Here is a 21,716-nt window from a genome sequence, read left to right on the forward strand (position 1 = left end):
ATATGCAGTGCAATGTAATTAATATTTATGGAAAATGCTGTTTACAAATCTAATCAGCGTAAATAATCAGAGATTCCAATCTAATCCACCCATTTTAGGGTGGAGCCTTTAGGTATCAAACCCGAGGCAAAGACTCAGTAATTAGAAGTGAAAGAAATGTGGCAAAGCAGATAAGATGAGAAACAAGCACAACATTATTTCAGTCTCTTAACCACATAGCGGCAGTCCACCGAATCATCGAGCACTTATCCAGTACAGACACTGGAACATCACCTTGTCACTCCATAGACCTGTACACAAACCAAACTGGTAATACAGTTGTTTTATATTAAAGTTTTTGAATTCCTACAATACAAATCCTCTATTTAATATGCAGTCACAGCACAGAGCATCATGTACTCCAATTTCATGAGTGGAGAATAGATTTGTAGTCCCTCACATCAATGTAGTGGCAGCCGTCCTGTTAAAGACAAGTTTAGAGTGGTATGAATCCTGTAAAATGCGACCATTCATATCAATATGGGATCAATAAGATGTGAATCAACAACAATACAAAACACTGCTTATTTATGAGAAATCATCAATGTATGTGAGAAAACAGAAGCTACAGCTTCATAATTTCTGGTGAATTTGACTACATGTCCACTCTTTGTTTCTTTATGCTCTCTCTCTCTCTCTCTCTTTGCTGTCTCCATCCAGCCTTCTTTATCTTCTTCTCTCAGTCTTGGTGCCGGCACAAAGTTAAATATTACTGGGAATAAAAAGCATTAACAGATTTATATCTATTTACAGAAACATTCAAACTGAATGCAGGTTGCAGAAGGTTATTAACAGTCAACATCCTTTTGACTTGCTGTCACCTGGATCTGGAGCTGTACACTAAACAAACACTGAAGCCCAATTCAATAAGAACAGGAACAGACAATTTTTAAAAACTAAAATAAAAAATCAGCTCCTTGGCTCGCAACTTGTGACATACCAGCAGACTACTGGCTCAGACAGTTAAAATTAACTAATAATCTCTAGTGATTTAAGATAGATTAGATAACGTTTTTAACGCTATTTATAGGACAAATAAAAAAGCAGACATTTTATAAGTCACAGCAATGTCCCCTCAGTTTGAACTTTTGCTATATGTCAGTTAAAGTGTGTTTTAAATCTGCGTCACTGATTTGTGTCATGAAATTACCTCTTCATCTTCTTGCTGCTGCAGCAACCAAAGTCTTATTCAGTCTATTAAAATCAAACCAGCAACGCCTCTGTGTGAGCACAGTGTAACATCATATCAACAACACTAGACATTAAACCTGTTTTCATTCTATCCTGTACTGGCGTCAGTTGACAAGTTGGGAAAATAAAACATTTGAAGATAATTCCAGAAAATAATACTAAAATGCGCTGTTATTACTACTATTAATATTGTTATTTTTAGGGGTGCTCTGATGAAATTTTGGGGTGCCAAAGGGTTTAAACTCGCCTATGTGCCTGGATTACAAAAAATCCAAAATAAATTCAAACTTGTGCGCTCAGTTCTCAGTTTAATTCTTTCACCCTGGAAAAAGAATACTTCAAATAAGTCATCAAAAGCCCCCCAAATATCATGCCATTCACGTCTGTGACGAGTATAAGTAAACTTCTGACGTCAACTGTACGTCCACGAATTCTAAAATTATCCGATTATTTAATTAGTTAATAAGTTTGTTACATAATAAAATGATTATTAGTGTGGAATGGGGAAAAAACCCGCGTTACTACCTGTTAACGTTCACGTCGCTCCAGAACTTGTTTACCAGATGACGTGCACGCTCTGCACTGGGCGTGGATGCTGATTGGACGTCGCAGGGCACGCACGTACAGCACGCACACAGCGTCACGTAATTACCGACCATGGCGGAATGTGGTCGAGTTGACAGCAACACAAGTCACACCATGGATAAAAGCATTACTCTTCCTCCCGATGAAATCTTCCGCAATTTGGAAAACGCAAAGCGCTTCGCCATAGATATCGGTACTTGGAAATATGAGCGCTTTCTTTCATTTTGCGGCAACTTTTGCACACACTGAGCTAATCTTCGTGTTTGTAGACCAGCTCTGCCGCATCCTTAATACTCTGACAAACACTAGACTTTAGGTGAAAGAAGACAAAGCTAATGGTAGCGGCTTAACTTTACACGCGATGTTAATTTGTTTGACAGCCAGTCAGTTTATTCTAAAGATGGAAGTCTGATGAGCTTTCGGGATTATCGTGTTACCTTTAAGCGGATGTGTGCCTAAACACAACCTGGCCAACTTTGACAAGTGCACGAGCCTTCACGTTAGCTGTTAGCTACTCCGTTATAAGAACTTATCTCTTTCAAGACAATATCAGAGTTTGTCACTTCATTGCTCGTTTTAAATGTCGATTCGCCCTGCTGTTTTCTTATCGGACATTATCGATGTTGTTTTGCTTTAACAGGTGGCTCTTTGACAAAGCTGGCTTACTACTCAACCGTCCAGCACAAGGTGGCCAAAGTGCGATCATTCGACCACACTGCAAAGGTACGGATGAAAAATACACTGTTTATGCTTTAAAATGCAACCACCCAAAAATATGGAATCAGCACACTTGTAGGATGTTCATTCAGCCTTGTTTTGTTTTTGTTTGTTACTTAGAATAACAAAAACAAACAAACAAAAACATAGCAAAATCAGATCAAGTATTGGGAGAAATGTGCTGACCCATCCTTACATCATCAGCTAGTACTCTGTACTTTTCACGAAGTACATGTCAGTACTTTCTTGCACCTCCTCTGGGTGTTATGATGTGCAGGATTTTTTTAGGTATATGCTCCACTATAAAAACAAAAGCTCTCCATCAAGCTCCTTCTAATAATTTTAACTATAATTTTCAATTAGATTAGTATCCGGGTTGTTTGCTGACCATCTCACGGAATGAGGAAAAGCTTTAACTGTATCACATTAGATGCATTCCTACACCTTGAAGTCAAGCTATTCAGCTACTAAATATATTTCTGATTTTTTTTTTTTCAAATCTGATTTGCTACAGAGTTTAAAAAAAAAGTGCTGGCCGGACATCCTTCAAGTGTAGCAATTCCACAGTTTTTGTCAGGGCTTGTGGCAGAAGCCAACATCTGGACTGCTTGAAGTACTCAGACATTTCTCTTCCGTATGTCTGTTTTCTAGGAGGCTTCTGGTGACAAGCTGTATGAAATATCAATGCAGGAGGAGGTGACGGCACGCCTGCACTTTATCAAGTTTGAAAATGCTTACATCGAAACATGCTTGGACTTCATTAAAGACCATCTAGTTAACACTGAAACCAAAGTTATCAAAGCCACAGGTGGAGGGGCACACAAGTTCAAAGAGCTAATCGAGAGGAAACTGGGACTCAAGTCAGTATATACAAATCAATGTTAGATATCACCAAAAAAAAACCTTTACCTGTGCTGTATCATTCAGCATTTGTGGCAGTTTGCTAAAGTGTAGAAACTGTAGGTATAAATGGAAACAAAGGGAGCTACATTTCTAGCATATTCTGGGTGACCAGCCTTGAATTAACAATAGTCCTCCGTTCTTGTTGTAACCAGTGCACAAAGCAATATCCTGTCATCTTCCTGTAAAACAGGAAATTGCAAGACAAATTGTATGGGGGGTTTTTTTGGGGGTTTTTTTACAGACACCTTTGGAAGACCTTATAAAGACTCCTCTGGAAAATATCTAATATTTGATGGCTTTCCAAGTTTGGCAGCCTTCTTTTTTTTGTATTGGCTAATTAAACAGATGACAAAAAAATCATTAATGTGATCGAGAGCAAGATACAGTTTCAGTTTTCCCAGTTTGTTACTCTAGTCGTTTAATACAAAAAAGTAACGTATTTGCATCAGCTGGTGCTTGTTTGTAATTATTACCTGTGTAGCCAGTGTAGCTTGAAGAGTGTAAATTTGTAGTCACATTGAATTAGACCGTTTGTTATTGTTGGTGATGATGCTCACCTGTTTTTGTGCTGTACTGTGGCAGAGTGGACAAAGAGGATGAGATGACATGCCTCATCAAGGGCTGTAATTTTGTACTGAAGAACATACCACACGAGGCTTTCGTGTACGCCAAGCATGCCGACTCAGAATTCCGCTTTCAGACGACTAATCCAGACATCTTTCCTTACCTGCTGGTAAACATCGGCTCCGGGGTGTCCATAGTTAAGGTAATACAATAAATAAGTAAGAGAATAAAGAATGCTCCTTCTTGTGCTGCATCTGCATTCATTACATTGGATCATGTTTCCATTTCTTCCCATCCTTTGCATTTGCACAGATTTTAAGAGTATACTTTGTTATACTTTCCAAATACCCTGTTTTTCCCACATGTCTTTTTGTCCTCTTAAAAAGCTCAATTATAGAAACAACAGACAAATACTGGCTTTTTAAAAGGACTTAAGATGCAGTGTTTTTTGTTAAATAGAACATACTATCACTTCTCTCAATGATGCAGTAAAAATATAATATTAAGAGGTTATATGATCACTTTCATTTGATTTACTAGGTTCTTTTGTGATTAACGCACTACGCTGTATCACTTTTTTCTCACTTTCTCCAGGTTGAATCAGAGGACAAATTTGAGAGAATAGGAGGAAGCTCAATAGGTGGAGGGACATTCTGGGGACTTGGAGCCCTTCTCACCAAAACAAAGGTATCCTGAGTAATGTGGACTGGTTTTATTACAAGTCATTTATCAGCAACTACTTAAATCGTGTATTTAAGGTTGTCTTGACTTTTTTTTTTTTTTTATTTAAACCATAGAGATTTGACGAGCTGCTACAGTTGGCCTCGAAAGGTCAGCATGCAAGTGTTGATATGCTTGTTAAAGATATCTATGGAGGATCATACGGGTATTTGGGCTTGACTGGAGATCTTATAGCGAGCAGTTTTGGGAAGTCTGCTACTGCCGACAAAGGTGAGTCATGGACGAACGGGTTTCATTTAGCTAAACTGTAGTGTTATGTAAGTGTTGAGTCACTCCCCATTTCATTACATTTTGCTAAAAAATAATGGGAAAACGTGCAATAATTTATGTATTATTATTTATTTATTTATTGTAATTTCTGTAAGTAGTATTAAAGAGGACTTTTCCAGGCTTCTAGAAGGACATTCAAAGCTCTTCTTTGGATGTTGGCTGTGTTTTTGTTCTCACACTGCTTCAATGGGAAGGCCAATTAATGGCTGATAATGAATCATTATATCTCGGTTTGTTTTCACTGCATTGTCAGTGTGTTTGGGTTCACACCCATGCTGGACAATTAAGTTGTTGCCAGTCAGATACTTTACATATTGCACTGGATGGTGGATCAAAATCTTTCTGTGATCTCCAACACCACTGACTGAAACACAGCCGCAAACCATTACAGAGCCTCCTCTGTGTTTTAGAGATGGCTGTAGACACTGACTGCTGTATTTCTACTCTGAACTCATCTGTACATATTAAAAATGAATTTAAACAAAAAAATAAATAAAATCATATCCGTTACTCCGTGTGACCTGTTGCCACTAATTTTCAGTTCAGTTCTAGTGTAATTTGGCATACCTCAGCCTTTTTGCCCCATTTCCCCTCCTGAAGAGTGTCTTCTTGACAGCCACCCTTCCACTGAGACCGTTTCTAATGAGGCTTCAGTGAACTGTAGATGGATCAATTGAAGGGCCATATTTATCTCTGGATTTTTTCCTTTTTCTTAAGGCAGTGAGTTTCATATACTGTTCATCTGCTGTAGATATTTGGCATGCCACTTCTTCTTTTATCCTCCAGCTTCCTCAAATATTTCTAATGGGTACACTGCACAGCATGCTGCAGTATGCCAAGTCAGCTAATAGCTCTTTGGGAATCACCTGGTCGTTGCAAAAAAATATTATCTTATGCTTGTTAACTGTTATCTTTAGCATTTTTTCGTGGATTCAACTAAAGAAATGGGAGCAAATTATATGTTAAGTGGCAGGCTGCTAATAAGAAAGTGCCTAAAGGGTCAATTTAAAATTGTTTCTTTTTTAAGTTGTCTGTTACGTGTGGACACAACACTGGTTCATCCCTTTTAGTTATATTGCGTTTTTGTTTAATTGCAAAAATAGTACAAAAACTGGGCTGAAAATGAGCATAAAGCAGTTAATGTCCAAAGAAAACTCTCAAAGACCTTCAAAAAGCTCAAAGAACGTTTTCCCAAGAAAAAATTAGAAACTTGCAAGAATGTGCATCTCATGGAAGCAAATTATAAAGAAATTGTGGGTGGTTAAAGACAGTACTGTGCATCCTTGTAATGTCAGACTCTAACAACATGGTTATATATTGTGTTCTGTATTTGCAGCTTATTCATTTATCATGACAAAAAAACCACCTCACATCCTTTTAGTATGTTTTTAGTCCTAAAATGAAAGAGGCTTGCTCTGAAGATCAACAGCTGCAGGGCAGCAGCTGCAGTAAGCTCAGATTATTCATGGTAAAATGTATTTCAGTGATGGCCTAGTTTCAAAGCGTAATATATCTGAATTTGCATTTAAACTCAAACCACACTAGTCCACCTCAGATTATTACATTTGAGTAGTTTCTTCCTCAGTATGTGGAAAAATGGCTTCTTCCTTTTTAACCGTCATATAATGGGTTTTTTAAGTGTAGCTACTGCAGTTTAAAGACTTAATTGATTTAAATAAATTGATTATAACCAGATACTTTTATTTCTCTAACAAGGCAGGATCCCTGTTCTTTTTTACCTTGTTAACTACTTCATGTGATGTTTTTGCTCAAAGACATATGAGCATGGCTGTCATGGCTGAGCATTTCTATTGGAATTGCAGCCCAGTTTAATGCCTAACAATCCTCTCACATACCATATCTTTTAGGGAGGGTTTAACATGTCAGAACTTGCAATTACAAACGAGTTTGACCTAACATTAGTGACACCCTATATATTAGGTAATGTCAGGAAAAATATCCTATATAGAGCTTTTCTACTTAGTTTTCTACACATGCTTTCTATCTAACATCAACAGCAACTTGGGGTTTAGGATCTTGCCCAAAGATACTTTGGCAGACTGAAGACTGGAGACACCAACCTTCCAGTTAGTGAATGACCTGCTCTACCTCATGAACCAGGGCTGGTTTATTCATATATTACATATTGACTATACATATTAAAGGAGGAAATCGTGTTGAGTTGCTTCTAAGCCATACTTGGCCCTGTTGCCTCACAGCAAAAAGTTCTCAACCTGTCAGGTTTTCTTTGTGTATTCCTGCTTCCTTCCATAGTCCAAAGACATGCACTTCCTGGGGTTAGGGGTTAAGTGATGATTCACATTGCCCATAGGTGTAAATGTTACCATAAATTGGAAAAGTAAAAGAGGATGGATGGATGAAAGCCAAACTCTATCATGATAAATTGAATTTTGTTATTGTCTCCCGGAAAAAAAAGCATCTAATATTTTCCAGTTTTATTACAGCTGCAGAATCAAATTGATGCCTCTTCATCCGGTGTTGTATTGGTGAATATTATGGAATAAAGGGATGGTGTTATCCCAGAAAATTCAACATCTTTTATAATTTATTGAAGTGAAGTCTGTAACTGTTCAGCTGCTACTGTTGAACAATTATTGTAGGTAAGTAGTTATTCTAGGTTATAGTTCCAGTTTGAAAATTAAGGAAGTGTTTTAATATGTTTTTGTTGTTGTTGTTGTTGTTGTTTTTTGTTTTATGGAGGCTATCACAGTGCCATCCCGGTGCTATTTATATACTAATATAAAGTCTTACCTCTTTTATGCCTTTATGTTCATATAACCTGCTCTGAATTTTAGACTTTTCTAAAGAAGACATGGCCAAGAGTTTACTCCATATGATCAGCAATGACATCGGGCAGCTGGCCTGTCTTTATGCCAAGCTTCACAACCTGTCCAGAGTGTATTTTGGAGGCTTCTTTATTAGAGGACACCCTGTTACCATGCACACAATCACCTATAGCATCAACTTCTTTACCAAGGCAAGCAAAACTTTGTGCTCTGACACAGAAACAACTTTACAAAAGGCAGTCGTCTATTTGTTTCATGTCAATGTAGTTGTGAACTGTACAATATTTAAACCACAGCCTTTTGACCTCCTCTTGCTTTGTTGTAGGGTGAAGTTCAGGCCTTGTTTTTGAGGCATGAAGGTTATTTGGGAACCATTGGAGCCTTTCTTAAAGGAGCAGAGGAAGACAGTAAGAAAGAAACAGCTAATGCCTGTTGTGGTTTTCAAACAACGATGATTGCACTTGACTGTTCTGCTTTGGTTTAGACAACAACCTGATCTAGTTGGTCTTTGACAGGGCCCTTGTTCTTATCTTATAATTTCTGCTGCTAACTAGTAGCTGCTAAATCCTTTATATCAAGTAGCTTTCTAGATTCAACCTGTGGTTGGACAGACTCTCTACTCCCCCGTCACGGACTGCAGCTGGACAAAAGTAGTCTTTTTTTTCCTGCTCTTGAGATCCACTCCAAGTTGAAGGGCCACTCTAACCAGAACCTGCAGCACTAGTGCTCCTTCACTAAGCTCTTCAAGACTGCACAACAGGGACTGCCTTTGCTAGTTGGAGTCCAAGATGGTGAAGTTAAAGTCCATCCACAGTGACCACTGGAACAGTTATGGGTCTTCTGTGGGAAACATTAAAAGGATCACTGAAAACTTAACAGTATTACGAGAATTTTTTTGGAAGCAGTTTTCAGTGAGATTAAGTATAAATAAAATCTGTGGAGGTGGACCAATAACAGTAACGTTTAAATACGTTAACTTTGCAAAAGACATGTTTAAATATTAACTGTAATGATATTAAAATTCTCTGTAATCCAAACAGTGTTTGGTAAATGTATTAACGTTTACATTTTTTCTCCTCTAGATCCAAACCAGTATAGCTGGGGTGAGAATTACGCAGGTAGCTCAGGTCTGATGAGCGTTTCTCCTGACATGAATCCTATGCAACGTGCTCGTAGTGGAACGGTGAGTCCACAGTGAGTTAGAGATTTGTGGTATCTGAAGACCTGAAGCTGGGCCACGTAGCACAACATGGCACATCAGCCCTCATTTGCTAATGTTTTTTTTCTTTACATCCTTTTCCATCTAATTGATACGTTTTTCTATAAGCTTCAATTAATGTTTTCGTTTTTGATGGAGATGCCATCATTATTGTTCTCGCTGAATACAAAGTCATAAAAAAATTCATTCCATTCATCTTTGTATTTAATTTTTTTCCCCATTTTCTGTCCACACACTCTTCTAACTCTCTCCTTCAGTTTCCTGTAAGTACCTCTGCCTGCTTTGCTTGTTTGGTGGTTTGATGGCACATTGGTTGTGTTCAACACGTGTAACTGCAAACACTTAAACAGTTGTTGTGACAGGCATTCATTTGTGTGTTCACATTAGATGAACAATAGAAAATAATAGGTTGTTTGATGGTTTTAAAAGATGTGAAGTGTTTCAGGTGTGCACTTTGCTTTTTTTGTAATACCTTGAGCTTCTAGGTCACTGTAGTAGCAAGAGCAGCTATGTGCCCTCCCCACTCCCAGTCTCCCTCCCTCAACCCACAGTCACTGAAATACCCTTGTGCCCAACTTGCATTCACTAGTTTTCATTACTGCAGACTTCTTTGCTTTTCTTTCCTCTCAAGAAACCATCAGCAGATGTACTAAGTTCTTTAAAAGGAAAGGACTTCCTCTAATGGACTATTGATTGTGTCCATTTAATGAATCTGTTGGCTTTCATTGGCTTTTAGAGTTAAATTCTGCTTTAACCTCTCCTCTTTACTACATCTCACGCTCATCGTTTTTGTTGACACACTGAAGAAAAAATACTGACATGAGTGCCACAAAAAAGGGGAAATATTTTAAAATACATCCTGGAATGATGGCGTTTAAGAAGGGTAGTGGGAATAGGCTTGTACAATTTAACAGCTGGAATAAACGTCAAGTTATCTGAGTGGTTAGGCTTTTATCCATAAAAGCCTCTTATGGGCAAGGCTTGATAGCGTGAATGTTTTCTGTTTTACAGTTTGACATGTTGGAGATGGACCGTCTGGAGAGGCAACTGGTGAACCTGCCTCTGCTGCAAGACCCTTCCTCTTACATCCCTGACACTGTGGACCTCACAGAGGATGCTCTGGCCCGTGAATACTGGCTATACTGCTTCGAAGAGGCCCTAGATGGGGTAGGATGGCGTCATAGCTGTAATAGCAGGACAAATGTGGTAAATATCTGCAAAATTATTCATAAAAGAAGGGGAAAAAACACAATGACAAAAATCAAGTCGGAGCCCAGCATTCGGCTTTGAAATCGAAGGTATGAATTCTAAGGTGTCTGTTTCAATTAATATTTTAACTCTGTCAGATTAGACAGCTACAAAGTAATGTTGTCTTCTCATTACTATAGACGTGACTGACTGCACGTTCTTCCCACGTTACTCATGCATGCAGCATCAGGAAGAGCTGCTAGCTAGTAATTTCCAGTAAAGAATGTAAACACAATGGGAACCAAAGCAGTGTTTGTAATGCTATCTGCCAGTCTAGTCACAGTTCCACCTGACTGCACTGGCAGCATCGTTGGCTGTCAGACTGCTCTGTGTTTATTTTGGTCAACCTCAATTAAATTGCTCAAAATAATTCTAACATGCCAGTCTTTCTGTTAGGACGTACTGAGGGATCTCAGATAAGGCATAGGTTCTCATAGATTGTGACACATCATGCAAGACAAAAAGAAAATGTTGTGCATGACATCCATTTTTTTCCTTCTGAACCCAAAGAAATTATCCCATTTTTGCTCATAATCGGGTTGATATAGTGTAGTTTGATTTTTGGGTCACTGTTGGGGAGATCTGTCTCTTATGTGGTGGGATCTTTTTTTTAACAAAGGAATGAATTTTGACCTGATCCTGGTCTGACAGTAAAGCTTCACGTTTCCCTTTTGGATCTGGGAAAAGTTCTAGTCGAAATATTTGCCATTTACATAGTGATATATACACATTTCTTTTATTTCTTTGCTCAAAAGTTGAAGTGTTTTCTGATTACTTTTCTTTTTGGTCCTTGAGCAGGTGGTTAAGAGAGCTGTAGCGAGTCAGCCTGACATGCCGGAGGCAGCCCTGCGTGCTGAGAAGTTCCGTCAGAAATACAGACACAAGCTTCAGACCCTTCGTCAACAGCCGTTGTAAGGACTGCTAGTGGCTCTGCTACTGCATCTAGTTTACTCAGAGGTTACTTTAAATCTAACTCTTTCTTCACTGTCTGCATTAGTTTCATCTCTTTATACCTGCAAAATCTTGATGTTGATCCTGTTTACTCTTTCAGTTTTTAGGACTGGGCTGCACTCCATAAGTGTGGATTAGTAATAGAATCACAGCACTAGGTCTGTAACAGTCTATAAAATTAAAGAAGAAATACTTCCAAATTCCAGATATTTATATATTTTAACTTTCTAATAGTTTATTTCAGAACATTAAAAAAGGGGAGGAAACTGTGGAAAAGTGCTTTGCATTTATTATCCCAGCCCGGTTGTTTCTCTATGTTTCTCTCTTGCTAACGTAGAGTGCTTCTCTTCTCACCTAGTGCTTATGGATCCCTCACTGTCAGAAGTTTGTTAGACACGAGGGAACACTGTTTAAACGAGTTCAACTTTCCTGATCCCTACTCTAAGGTGAAATCTATCAAATGTGTTGTTTGGCTTTTATGCTCTTTTCTTGAATTTTACAGCTGAATTGGCCTTTGGTGACCAATGTCATGGCTCTGTAGTTTTATTTTTGTTGACTTTGTTGCATTTTTGGTCATGCTCATACAGATGTGGTTTCCACCTGCTGAATTTACCCTGTACATGGGTCTTAAACACACTCTACTGTTATTTTCTTTACTTTTTTCTTTGTTTTTTTTCCTTTGGTGTGACTAGATAATCTGTCCTTTGTTTAATATGAACTTTTATTTTGTTTTGTTTTTTTGTATCTCAGATTAAACAGAGGGAGAATGACATTGCTCTCAAGTACTATCAAAAGGCAGTGAAGTCCTTGGATGAGCTGAGCTGGGAGGAGAAACAGTTTGCCCTAGTCCGGGGTGTCCTGGCTGGGAATGTCTTTGACTGGGGAGCCAAGGCCGTGTCAGAGTGAGTGGTCTTTTTTTCATCTCTTGCATCTGGGTTCATAGATTACATCAACCCAGCTGCACAAGCTTTTAGAGACACAAAACATTTTAGCTTCAGTCTTGAAGTTTTGAAAGTTTTGTTATTTTTTGGTAAACTGTTGTTGGTTTGTGCTCACTTTAGTCTGTTTCGTTTTGACACTTACAGCGTCCTGGAATCTGACCCAGAGTTTGGGTTTGAGGAGGCTAAACGACAGCTGGAAGGTATCCAAGTACTTTAACACAATTGCAGTTGCAACTGCACTGCAGATGTATTGTTAACTACATGTTAGCAGGGCATAAGCACTGTCAGAGGTCTATCTGTGTCTCAGTCCATGCAAGCACATTGTGTGCAATGTGAGGGTCAACTGTGTTTCATAAGCAGTCAGACAGACAGAACGTTTAGGCTTATTTTTATTATACTAACATGTCTCCTTGCTTCTCTCACTTGCTCTTGCGTCCTTACATTTTATCTCCTTGCAGTCAGGATGTGAGAGATGAGAAGACCGAGGAACCAAATTCAAACTTTTGTTCCTCTTAAGTAACTTGGTTAGTTTTAATGTCATCGCATGGGTATACCTTGGGTTGATTTGATTGGATTTCCAATCACATATTAGTTTAAGGAGAGAGAAAAAACGTTAAGCCTTAAGATGGCATATTGAAAATCTCCCAGCATCACATGACTACTGAAGCATGAAAATGAACTTTTAAGTGCAAGTAAACATTGTTGTACAGCTGGTGTGGAGGCAGATTGATACTTTCAAGAGGAAGGTATCTGTTTAGTTTGACATCACTTCAAACATTTCCTATAAGCTGTGTGCCTTTTTGCTTGCTGTTACACCTTCTGATGTCTGCTGATGATACACTGTCGGGTTTAAGACCTGCTTTTATGCCTCTTGGTGGTCAGACTGACTTTTGTATTTTCTTTTTTATTCCCCTTTCAGAGCGGCCATGGCTCGTTGATTCCTATGACCAGTGGCTTGAAAGACTAAAGGTCAGATTCATTCTGTTGGTCTTCACACTCACAAGCTGTTTTCACATGTGATCTTAGGGCAGTATCTATAAAATCAGGCCTGGATCTTGGCTGAAGTTGTGCATTTTTACATGCAGCAGACAGTTTGATTCAGACATGTTTTCACCTCTGTGTTGGATATAAGTGTATTCTTTCATTGGATGTCTCATTAGAAATTAAGCAAACTTTGTTTCCCTTTGGATCTGACTATGTGATTGAAGCTTTTTCACACATGTACTGCAGTCATGTACCTTTCTAGACATTTCCCTGGAGGAGCTTCGTGTGAAAACACAAACTGAGACAATAAATGGTCTTAAACCTACCATAAACACCTTATGTTCAACACTTTTTGAACTAGGGATAAGCATGTTTTGATGAACCACAAAGAGATAACATCTTCTGGGTGGTCATTAGTAGTGTTTTGCATACTTGCAGGAATGTTTCTGTGTTTTATTTTCTTGATAATTAATGGCTGAATGTCATCCATCCTGGTTTTCTCTTGCAGGGTCCTCCTCATAAGTGTGCCTTGTTTTTCGTAGATAATAGTGGAGTAGACATCATTCTAGGGGTGATGCCTTTTGTAAGAGAGCTTCTCTCTCGAGGAACAGAGGTAGGAAATTGACAGAATAATTACAAAAAGAGAGTATTTGGTAAGATGTTCATTAAACTCTGCAATGATTCTACTGTTTAGGTGGTATTGGCCAGCAACTCTGGTCCAGCTCTGAATGACGTGACGAATGGTGAACTGCAGATACTGACAGAAAGAATTGCTGCTATGGATCCTGTCATTGAGTGAGTGTATATAAGTGATTTTCAATGTGGTTTGATATTGATGAGACAAACTCTTTAGGGTATAGATTTTTATTATTGACCTAAAGGACTAGATAAATTCCAATTTGCTTTAGTTGTTTGCTATAAATTAGTTTTACTTATCATTTTAGTTTTACACATATTCATCACATCTGAACAGTGATAAACATGAACATGTTTGTTTTTTTAAATCTTGGGCCATAGTGACCGTATTGAGAGCAAAACAACTAATAGTTGTGGAGACGTGAATGACTGATTAAAAACAACCTTCACCCCCCCCCCCCAAAAAAAAAAAAAAGATACAATAAATGACCAATAGCTTTTACTAACAGCTCATTCTTAAGGGTGAGCTGCCTTGTATTGACAACAAAAACATTGCTAGCTAGCATGAGCAACAAAATCCTTGTTGTAAATAATACTGTACATATGGCTGTTGTCTACAAAGCACGGGGCTGTGGTGTGTTTGTTGTTGTGTAGGGCTGGCCTGAGAGAAGACAGGTTGCTGCTGGTGCAGAGCGGTTCCAGTTCTCCGTGTTTGGATCTGAGGTTAGTTGTTTTAGTTTGCATTGAACTTTTTAAATATTTTTTTAAATACTTTAAGTAAGCTTTCCACAAACTGCAGCCTGAAGCTGACAGAAACAATGAGCTCCTCTTGCTATGAATGCATGCATACAAGCTTCAGTCCATGTCTGTCGAATGAATGAATTAATAAACACATTACATTTGACCTCCACAGCACTGATGGATGAACTGACTATTTTTTTCCAAAATGCCAAAAAGTCCCGTGAAGTGATAAGAACAAGGTTAATCTGCTTTCAGACCTATGATACTAATATTCTCTCATACAGTCTATTCTGGATTCACTTTAAAATGTTCTCACTACTTTTAAAAACCTATTTGATTTTGGTTGTTTGCAGGTATAGTTGACGAGAGTACCTTGACTTTTTGTTATGCAAACACAGTCTTATTCACTTTGTCTATTTGATTTTTTCTTTGTATTTATTGTTGATTTAGTCACTAATATGTATAGTGTATATTTTGTATAACCTGTACAGCACTTTGATCAACTGAAGGTGTTTAATATGTGATGTAGACTCTGACCTGATTTGACTTGACTTCTCTTGGCTCTGTATGTATAATACTGATATTAAAGTAATCAGCATAAGATAATAATATCACATTGGTGATGGTGGGAGAGCCGAATACTGATAAGACAGTTCTGACTTTTAAGTTCCTTTTTTTTGGACTGTGTGATAGTCGTGGCTGTGCTTCTATAATGATAAAAATAATAGTGCAAAGTGTGGCTAACATAAGCTGTTAATTGACTCCTTGGGGAGGAGGAGTAAGATAAATCTGATTAAAGCCCCTGTCCTGACAAGAAATCAGGTGATTCTACGTCTTTGTTGTTTCCCAGCCGCCTGGACAAAGTTTTGGCGATGGTTGTGCGGGAGCGGCAGACCGACCTGGTGATCATCGAGGGAATGGGTCGAGCCATTCACACCAACTACTACGCCATGCTCAGCTGCGAGAGCCTCAAGATGGCCGTTATCAAAAACTCGTGGCTGGCCGACCGACTGGGGGGAAAACTGTTCAGCGTGGTCTTCAAGTATGAAGCACCAGCCGGGAAACCAAACAAGGACTGCGGTGCTTTTTCTCCTTCCTGAACGTGACAGAAGCGGTTTGAGTTGAAGCTCTGAATGTAAGGAGGATGATCATATACTGCCACTGAGTGAACAACCGATTTTAACGCTGACTGTTAAAAATTTATGTGGGTTTTTAAGGGTGATCATTAATTGGGAGATTTGTATGTTTCATTTTAAAGTCGACTTTTGGCTTCATGAACATATTGCTTTCTTGCACATCCATCAAGTTTTCTGTTGAATCATATCATAGCTATCAGTGCTACCAGTTTATATACATAGCTTTTATTTTGAAAATGTGCGCCTGTCATTGCCAACATGGCTGTGTACATCTAAGGGATTTGACTTTTTGGCTAGATAGAGACAGCAGCAGGAATAATTACAGCTTTCAGTGGTGAGATGTATTTAATGTGCCTTAAGGTTGATGTGATTTCACTCACTCAGTTTTGCATTTAATTCCTGTTGTTACACAAATGTCAGTTTTTTCCAGCACTCTCAGGCCATAGACAAAGAAAAACTCACGTTTCTTTTCATGACATTCACTCCACTAATCGAATTGAAATTAAGAATCACTGTCATTGTCATTTATGTAGCTGTTGATGTGGAATCAGGGAAGATCAGCTTAATCAGTGGGAGAAGCAGCACTTTATCACAGCAATTCAAGAAACCTACAGTGTTCAACCACAAGGTGGCAGTATTCTACTGTGATGTAGATTTTTAGTCTTTAAGTCTTTCCAAAGGTGCTTGGTGTCAAAATTAACACAGCATATTTCAGGTTCAGTAAACTGTAAGCATCACATGGAACTTGATGTCACTGAGCTGGCTGTGGCACGAGTCCATGCATTCACTGTAATTACCTGGCATGTACAAATACACACTGCAATCCATCCCAGAGTCAAAAGATATTTGTTTTAAGGCAATAATATGGCAGCTTCTAGTTGTAACAAACATCAAACCTGATGTGAAGTGGTTTATTGTATTGTTAACTTCATCACAAAGGTCTAAATTCAAGGCAGGCTCTGATTAAAAACATTCTTGGTATGAAAATATCTCCCAAAGTCACAGTTGCTTCACTTCTGTACTCATATTGCAATGTTGTATTTTTCATTTGTACATATATGTGATATACAATTTTGTGTGTGTGTGTGTGTGTGTGTGTGTGTGTGTGTGTGTGTGTGTATGTATATATATATATATAGTCATATATAGATATATATGAATACATATTTTGTGTACATATATATATATATGAAATTACATCACTTCAGTTAAGCACACCAAGCACAATTTTGAGTATTATTATTCTCTTGACAATCAATTTTAATTAAATGGTGAAAACCTATATTTTACCTTTGTGAGTGTGTGTGCGTGCGTGCGCGCGTGTTGCATTCTCTTTGTAGATGTGTCAGAAGAGTTTTGAACTGAGTAGAGAAATCGGGAAAGTTGAAAGTTGCCCCATATTAAAAAACCAAACATGCCCCTGGCTGTATGAAAGCTCAGCACCCTAGTATGTGGCGGTTGATGCCTGCTGGGGAGCTTCAAGCTGATAATGCATGAGGAGGCCTGGCAGGGGGTCCTCCTGCTTTCTCTCTTGCTCATCACTCCCACTGCCAAAACCCACACACAACCAGTTCTGCAGCCTGCCTTTATGGATGTGGTGACATCTGCTTATAGCCTATGAAAGGTCTGCTCTGGTGGGGGTTTTGTTTTTATTTTTTTTGCTAGTTTTGGGGGTTTTTTTACACTTTCCAGTGCAGACAGGGTTGTGTCTATCCATCAGTGCAGTCATGCACACATCATGAGATAATGGGCACCCCTTGCCTCCTACAAGCTGTCTAGGTCCTACATAGGACCTAGACAGCTTGACAAAGTTTGGCTAGCTTGATCCACAGAACTGACACACCTGATGCTGTATGACTACCATCAGTGTTTGATCATAATCTGTGTGCATATACACCACTCTGCTGTTTTGTGCACAGTGATCAACTCACATAATGAACATTTATTTCCACCGTCTTTAAAAATGCACGTGATTAACAGACAATGATTTTTAAAAAAGAAAAAATGTCTCATTTATGCCAATTATTTAGTATTAATTGAAATATTCAGATGTAGCCTGTTAATAATTAATTCCTTCCATAAACCATTACGTTTCTTTTAATCTTGCATGATGCCAGTAGCTATCCACAGCTGTTTTTAACAATAACAGCTATGAATGAAATTTATAAATGTCAGTATTGATGCTGATGTTCCCGACAACTCCTGGTGTTTCAAATCATACCAGACTCGTTGTTTGTAGCCATTTGGTATTTTTATAAAAAGCAGGGGTTGTTGGTTCAAGATCTGCCACTGGAAAAAGTAGTTTGTGTAGAAAAGAAACAGCCTCATCTTGCTCGATGGCTAAATCTTATTCTTTACAATTTTTATAATGACTACTGTTTTTGTTTTAAAGAAATGTCAGTGTTGTGACAGCATAGCGTGCAGCTGTAGCATATTGGACTGTATTTGGTTAGCGGTCTAATGGGGGCAAACTGGCAATCGGGACATCCTTAAGCTGTTTGAATTTAGGGTGAACTGCTCAAAGCCACTTCAAACATAGGCTCTGGCTCCAGGGAACAGGAACTCCCATTCGGTAACAGGAAAGCCTGTTAGATAATCCACTCTGGATACACACAGTATCTGGGTGAAATGTTGCTACATACAAAAAAATAAATGTTTTCCCCAAACAAGCAGATGACTAACATTTAACTAACAAAATGCTAAACTAAAAGATCTACAAGTACAAGATGGACTGTCACCAAACATTCATGGTTACCAGAATGTAAGACATCTGGAGGTTAATTTCCTCCTGCAGGTTAATTGGCATTCATGGAAAATCAGGAAAACAAAGCAAACATAAAGAGATGTGAAAAAACATACTGAAACAAACTTAGTGAAATCAGAGACTTACAATGACACTACTCTAAATTATGCCAACATGTTTGATCACCTAGAAACCTTTTTTTATAGATTTGGAGAAGGAAATAAAACCTGCTGTGTTTCTTAATTCTGTGGGTATAGTATTCTAAGTATGTGCCACTCTATAAGAAGAAACTCACTGCCATCTTTACAAAGTTCTCTGCACGGATTGATTTCTTTTTCTTAATGAACTCATTAAGTGACGGAGAGCATACTATGAACAATTGTAGACACATAAAATGTCTATAAAGTTAATCAAATATGGAAAAAAAACATGTTTATTTAAAAATGTACAGTTATGATTTGACTTTTTGCATGATGTTTTTAAGGCCTGCTTATAAAGTCTTTCTACTGACTGTAATGTGGCCCAACTTGTAGTTCATTTAAGTGAGAATCATGGCCTTGATGCACATTTTGATATGCTAATGATTCCTGCTTAAATGACACTTAAAACAGTTTGTAACTTTTCAAAGCATGCAATACAAACGCAACAGCTAAAAAGAATGCCAAATAATTAAAGATGATGAATATTATAATTTAAAATATTAGAACTATTAGAGACATCAACATTTTAGCATTTTCCTCATACTGCAGACTGACAGAGATGGTGGCTGGCTGTAGGTTCTAGGTTTTGAGATTCAGTACATTATACTGGGGGAACAAATCACACATGCATGCATACCTATGTTAGCATTGTATTATCTCAGCCGGTCATCAATAATCTGACCTAAATGAGTAGTTGGTTTGATGTTGTGAAAATCAAACCAACTACTTCACCAAACACTTGACAAGGCACAAAAACGACTTCAAAAAACCTCAGCAGCTGCAGTGGAACAGACCATTTGTCACATTTTGTTTTTGTACAACTTTCCAATTATAGATAAGGCTCATAACACACTGATACCACAGCCCCAGTGAGACAGTGACGCATTGACTGTTACTGTTTGCATAACACAAATCACTGTAGTTACAGTAAACACAGTCGTTTGAAAAGAAGTTTTCTTCTCAAGTTTGAATTTCACCACGCTGTGGCTGAACCTTTTGTGACTCTGAGCAACAGTAACATCAATTAAATCAATCACGTGACCTTAAACATACAACATGACAATGTGGGTACCGCCACTGTTTTAGATAAATGGCTTTTCTGGTTTTACCCGTGGAAGTGGTAAACAGAATTTATTCTCACACATCTGAGTTTTTTCACTCAAATGTTACCCACTACTGACTTATTCTTTCTTTTAGAAATGGTGGAATTTAGTGTTCGAGGAGGACAGTGAGTTTGCAGAGGGGTGAAGTGCTAAAATGGCCTTCAAAAAGGTCGCATGTCTCAATTTTCAGCAACTTCACTGGTAAAAAAAAAAACAAGATAGTTCAGTTTTTGTTTATTTTATTGAGCTTGGCTAACTGCTCATTTGTTTTACTGACACTTTGGTATTAATTATACAACACAGCCTTGTATCTTGTATTACTTTTAGGTGCCTTTTCAACTCATTGTAATTTTTATGTATACTCAATCACAACACATCGTTATTCAAATTGATGGGAGGTACATCATCATCATTGGCAGCTTGTAATTTAGTTGCTGCTGTGACAAAAAACAGTGAAAATATCATCAGCTGTTTAATTTGTTACTGCAGTTATGTTTCATCTGGTATATACATCAGTCTGACACAATATTGAAAACCTATGACTGATTTTTCTGTTACACTGCAATGTGTTCTGGGAAATCTGGGTTCCTGTAACATCCCCCTTTGTTTACATACCACCCACTGCACACCCTACAGTGGTTGGTACTGAACGGGATGATGTGCGCACCATACAAAACTGCTTGGGAATGGCTCAAGCATTACAACAAAGGGCTCAAGTCCTGCTTCCAAACTTGTCAGATCCAATTCAGCTGAACATCAGCATGTGTTGTAATAAGCTTGATACCAACAGGCCTCACTCTCAAACCACACGGCCAAAAAGAGCTAAATAGAAGAGGCCTTCCCAGCAACCAGTGTCCTTGCTTTATTGGGTGAGAACTGTTTGGTGGCAAGTTAATGGCCTACACAATATTAGGCAGCTGATCACTGGATGTATATGTTATTAGTTGAGAAAGTTTATTTCAAGCAGAACTGCTGTAGAAGTATTTTTAAAAGGGAATTACAAAGCTCCCCCAAAAAACATCACCCTCCTATATTTCCATTGTAAATCTGCAGCTGCTCTTCAGAATCCACACTGCTGTAAAATCCAAGCCTGTGAGAATACGTTTTGATTCCAGCATGTGCGCCACCAACTCCCATCATGAGCTCTCAAAAAGAATTTTTAGTCTCACAGAAGCCACACAGGAGCTACAGGGGTCCCATTAAAATGCTATCTTTGACTGCTCATATCATTCTGCACCTGACATACACTGTAAGTATGAAGCAATATGTGGAAATCTAAATCTGAAGAAGTAGTTTCAGCAGTAAAGCACCTAAAAGTGTGTCAGTTGTTGTCTGAACTGATGCTGGAATCTGTTTGTGGAGAGGTGCAGGCCAGAACTATTTCTTGTGTCATTTGGTGGAAAAGTAAATGTGCTTCAAATTTCAGAACTCCGCTCCAACTTGTGACTTCTGTTTTCTGCCTCTCGGGCCGCTCGATCAAGCTCACACAGAAATAGTCACCGTGGTATGTACAGGCAAACTAACCTCCTTAGAAATGTTACACCAAGTAAAGAGATTATGAAATGATATGCTAAATAAAGATGTTTGCTTCATATGCCCGTACTAAGCATAACTAAACCCAAGGATTGGGGATTTTATACACAGCGTGTCCTTTTTTTGGTTAGTCAGAATTGGACCCTTCACAAAGTAAGATGTTTAGGCACTCAATATTAATTTCTAAAGGCATGTTGGAATTTCCGTCTGTTATCTGCCTTCTGCAGACTCAGTCCCTCTGCGCTGCACTCACAGTTTGCTAAGTGGCTTGTCACCATTGTTTGCATTCACACCAAATGACTATAAAGCTTGTTCATTGGTTTCAATAAAGCTAACAAGTGCATTTTTCAGTGTGGATGCACAAAACAAAATAGCTGACTGTTTCTAAATGTCAACCTATTCCCCCAAGTGATTTATACACAATCATACTGCAAATACACAGAATTGAATTTGCCAGCACATAA

The 21,716-nt window shown here is 38.3% G+C and overlaps 1 protein-coding gene across 2 annotated transcripts; it reads left to right on the top strand.

Annotated features, from left to right (window-relative positions):
• Nucleotides 1-1,855: 1,855 nt before the first annotated feature.
• On the top strand, nucleotides 1,856-16,671 carry pank4 (pantothenate kinase 4 (inactive)). Of its 2 annotated transcripts, XM_084929156.1 has the most exons (19): nucleotides 1,856-2,008; nucleotides 2,456-2,538; nucleotides 3,184-3,392; nucleotides 4,018-4,201; nucleotides 4,594-4,686; nucleotides 4,797-4,950; nucleotides 7,827-8,008; nucleotides 8,143-8,224; nucleotides 8,900-9,000; nucleotides 10,048-10,203; nucleotides 11,083-11,195; nucleotides 11,594-11,681; nucleotides 11,986-12,137; nucleotides 12,321-12,376; nucleotides 13,096-13,145; nucleotides 13,669-13,773; nucleotides 13,855-13,955; nucleotides 14,451-14,519; nucleotides 15,388-16,671. In XM_084929156.1, exons 1-19 carry the CDS (start codon nucleotides 1,888-1,890, stop codon nucleotides 15,635-15,637), a joined length of 2,349 nt encoding a protein of 782 aa, XP_084785282.1. In that variant the 5' UTR covers nucleotides 1,856-1,887; the 3' UTR covers nucleotides 15,638-16,671. The 2 variants fall into 2 exon arrangements, with proteins under 2 accessions (XP_084785282.1, XP_084785283.1); XM_084929157.1 differs by lacking the exon at nucleotides 1,856-2,008 and having other exon boundaries at nucleotides 2,453-2,538; nucleotides 3,184-3,228.
• Nucleotides 16,672-21,716: the final 5,045 nt, after the last annotated feature.

This window comes from Perissodus microlepis, chromosome 5 (genome assembly GCF_051167445.1).
Source record: "Perissodus microlepis isolate ML-2025 ecotype Zambia chromosome 5, ASM5116744v1, whole genome shotgun sequence".
Lineage (NCBI taxonomy): Eukaryota > Metazoa > Chordata > Actinopteri > Cichliformes > Cichlidae > Perissodus > Perissodus microlepis.

Coding starts and splice junctions, on each gene's coding strand:
- pank4 (XM_084929156.1), top strand. CDS start 1,888: ATGGCGGAATGTGGTCGAGTTGACAGCAACACAAGTCACACCATGGAT. Junction 12,377..13,095: donor GGCTAAACGACAGCTGGAAG/GTATCCAAGTAC, acceptor TTCCCCTTTCAG/AGCGGCCATGGCTCGTTGAT. Junction 13,146..13,668: donor AGTGGCTTGAAAGACTAAAG/GTCAGATTCATT, acceptor TTTCTCTTGCAG/GGTCCTCCTCATAAGTGTGC.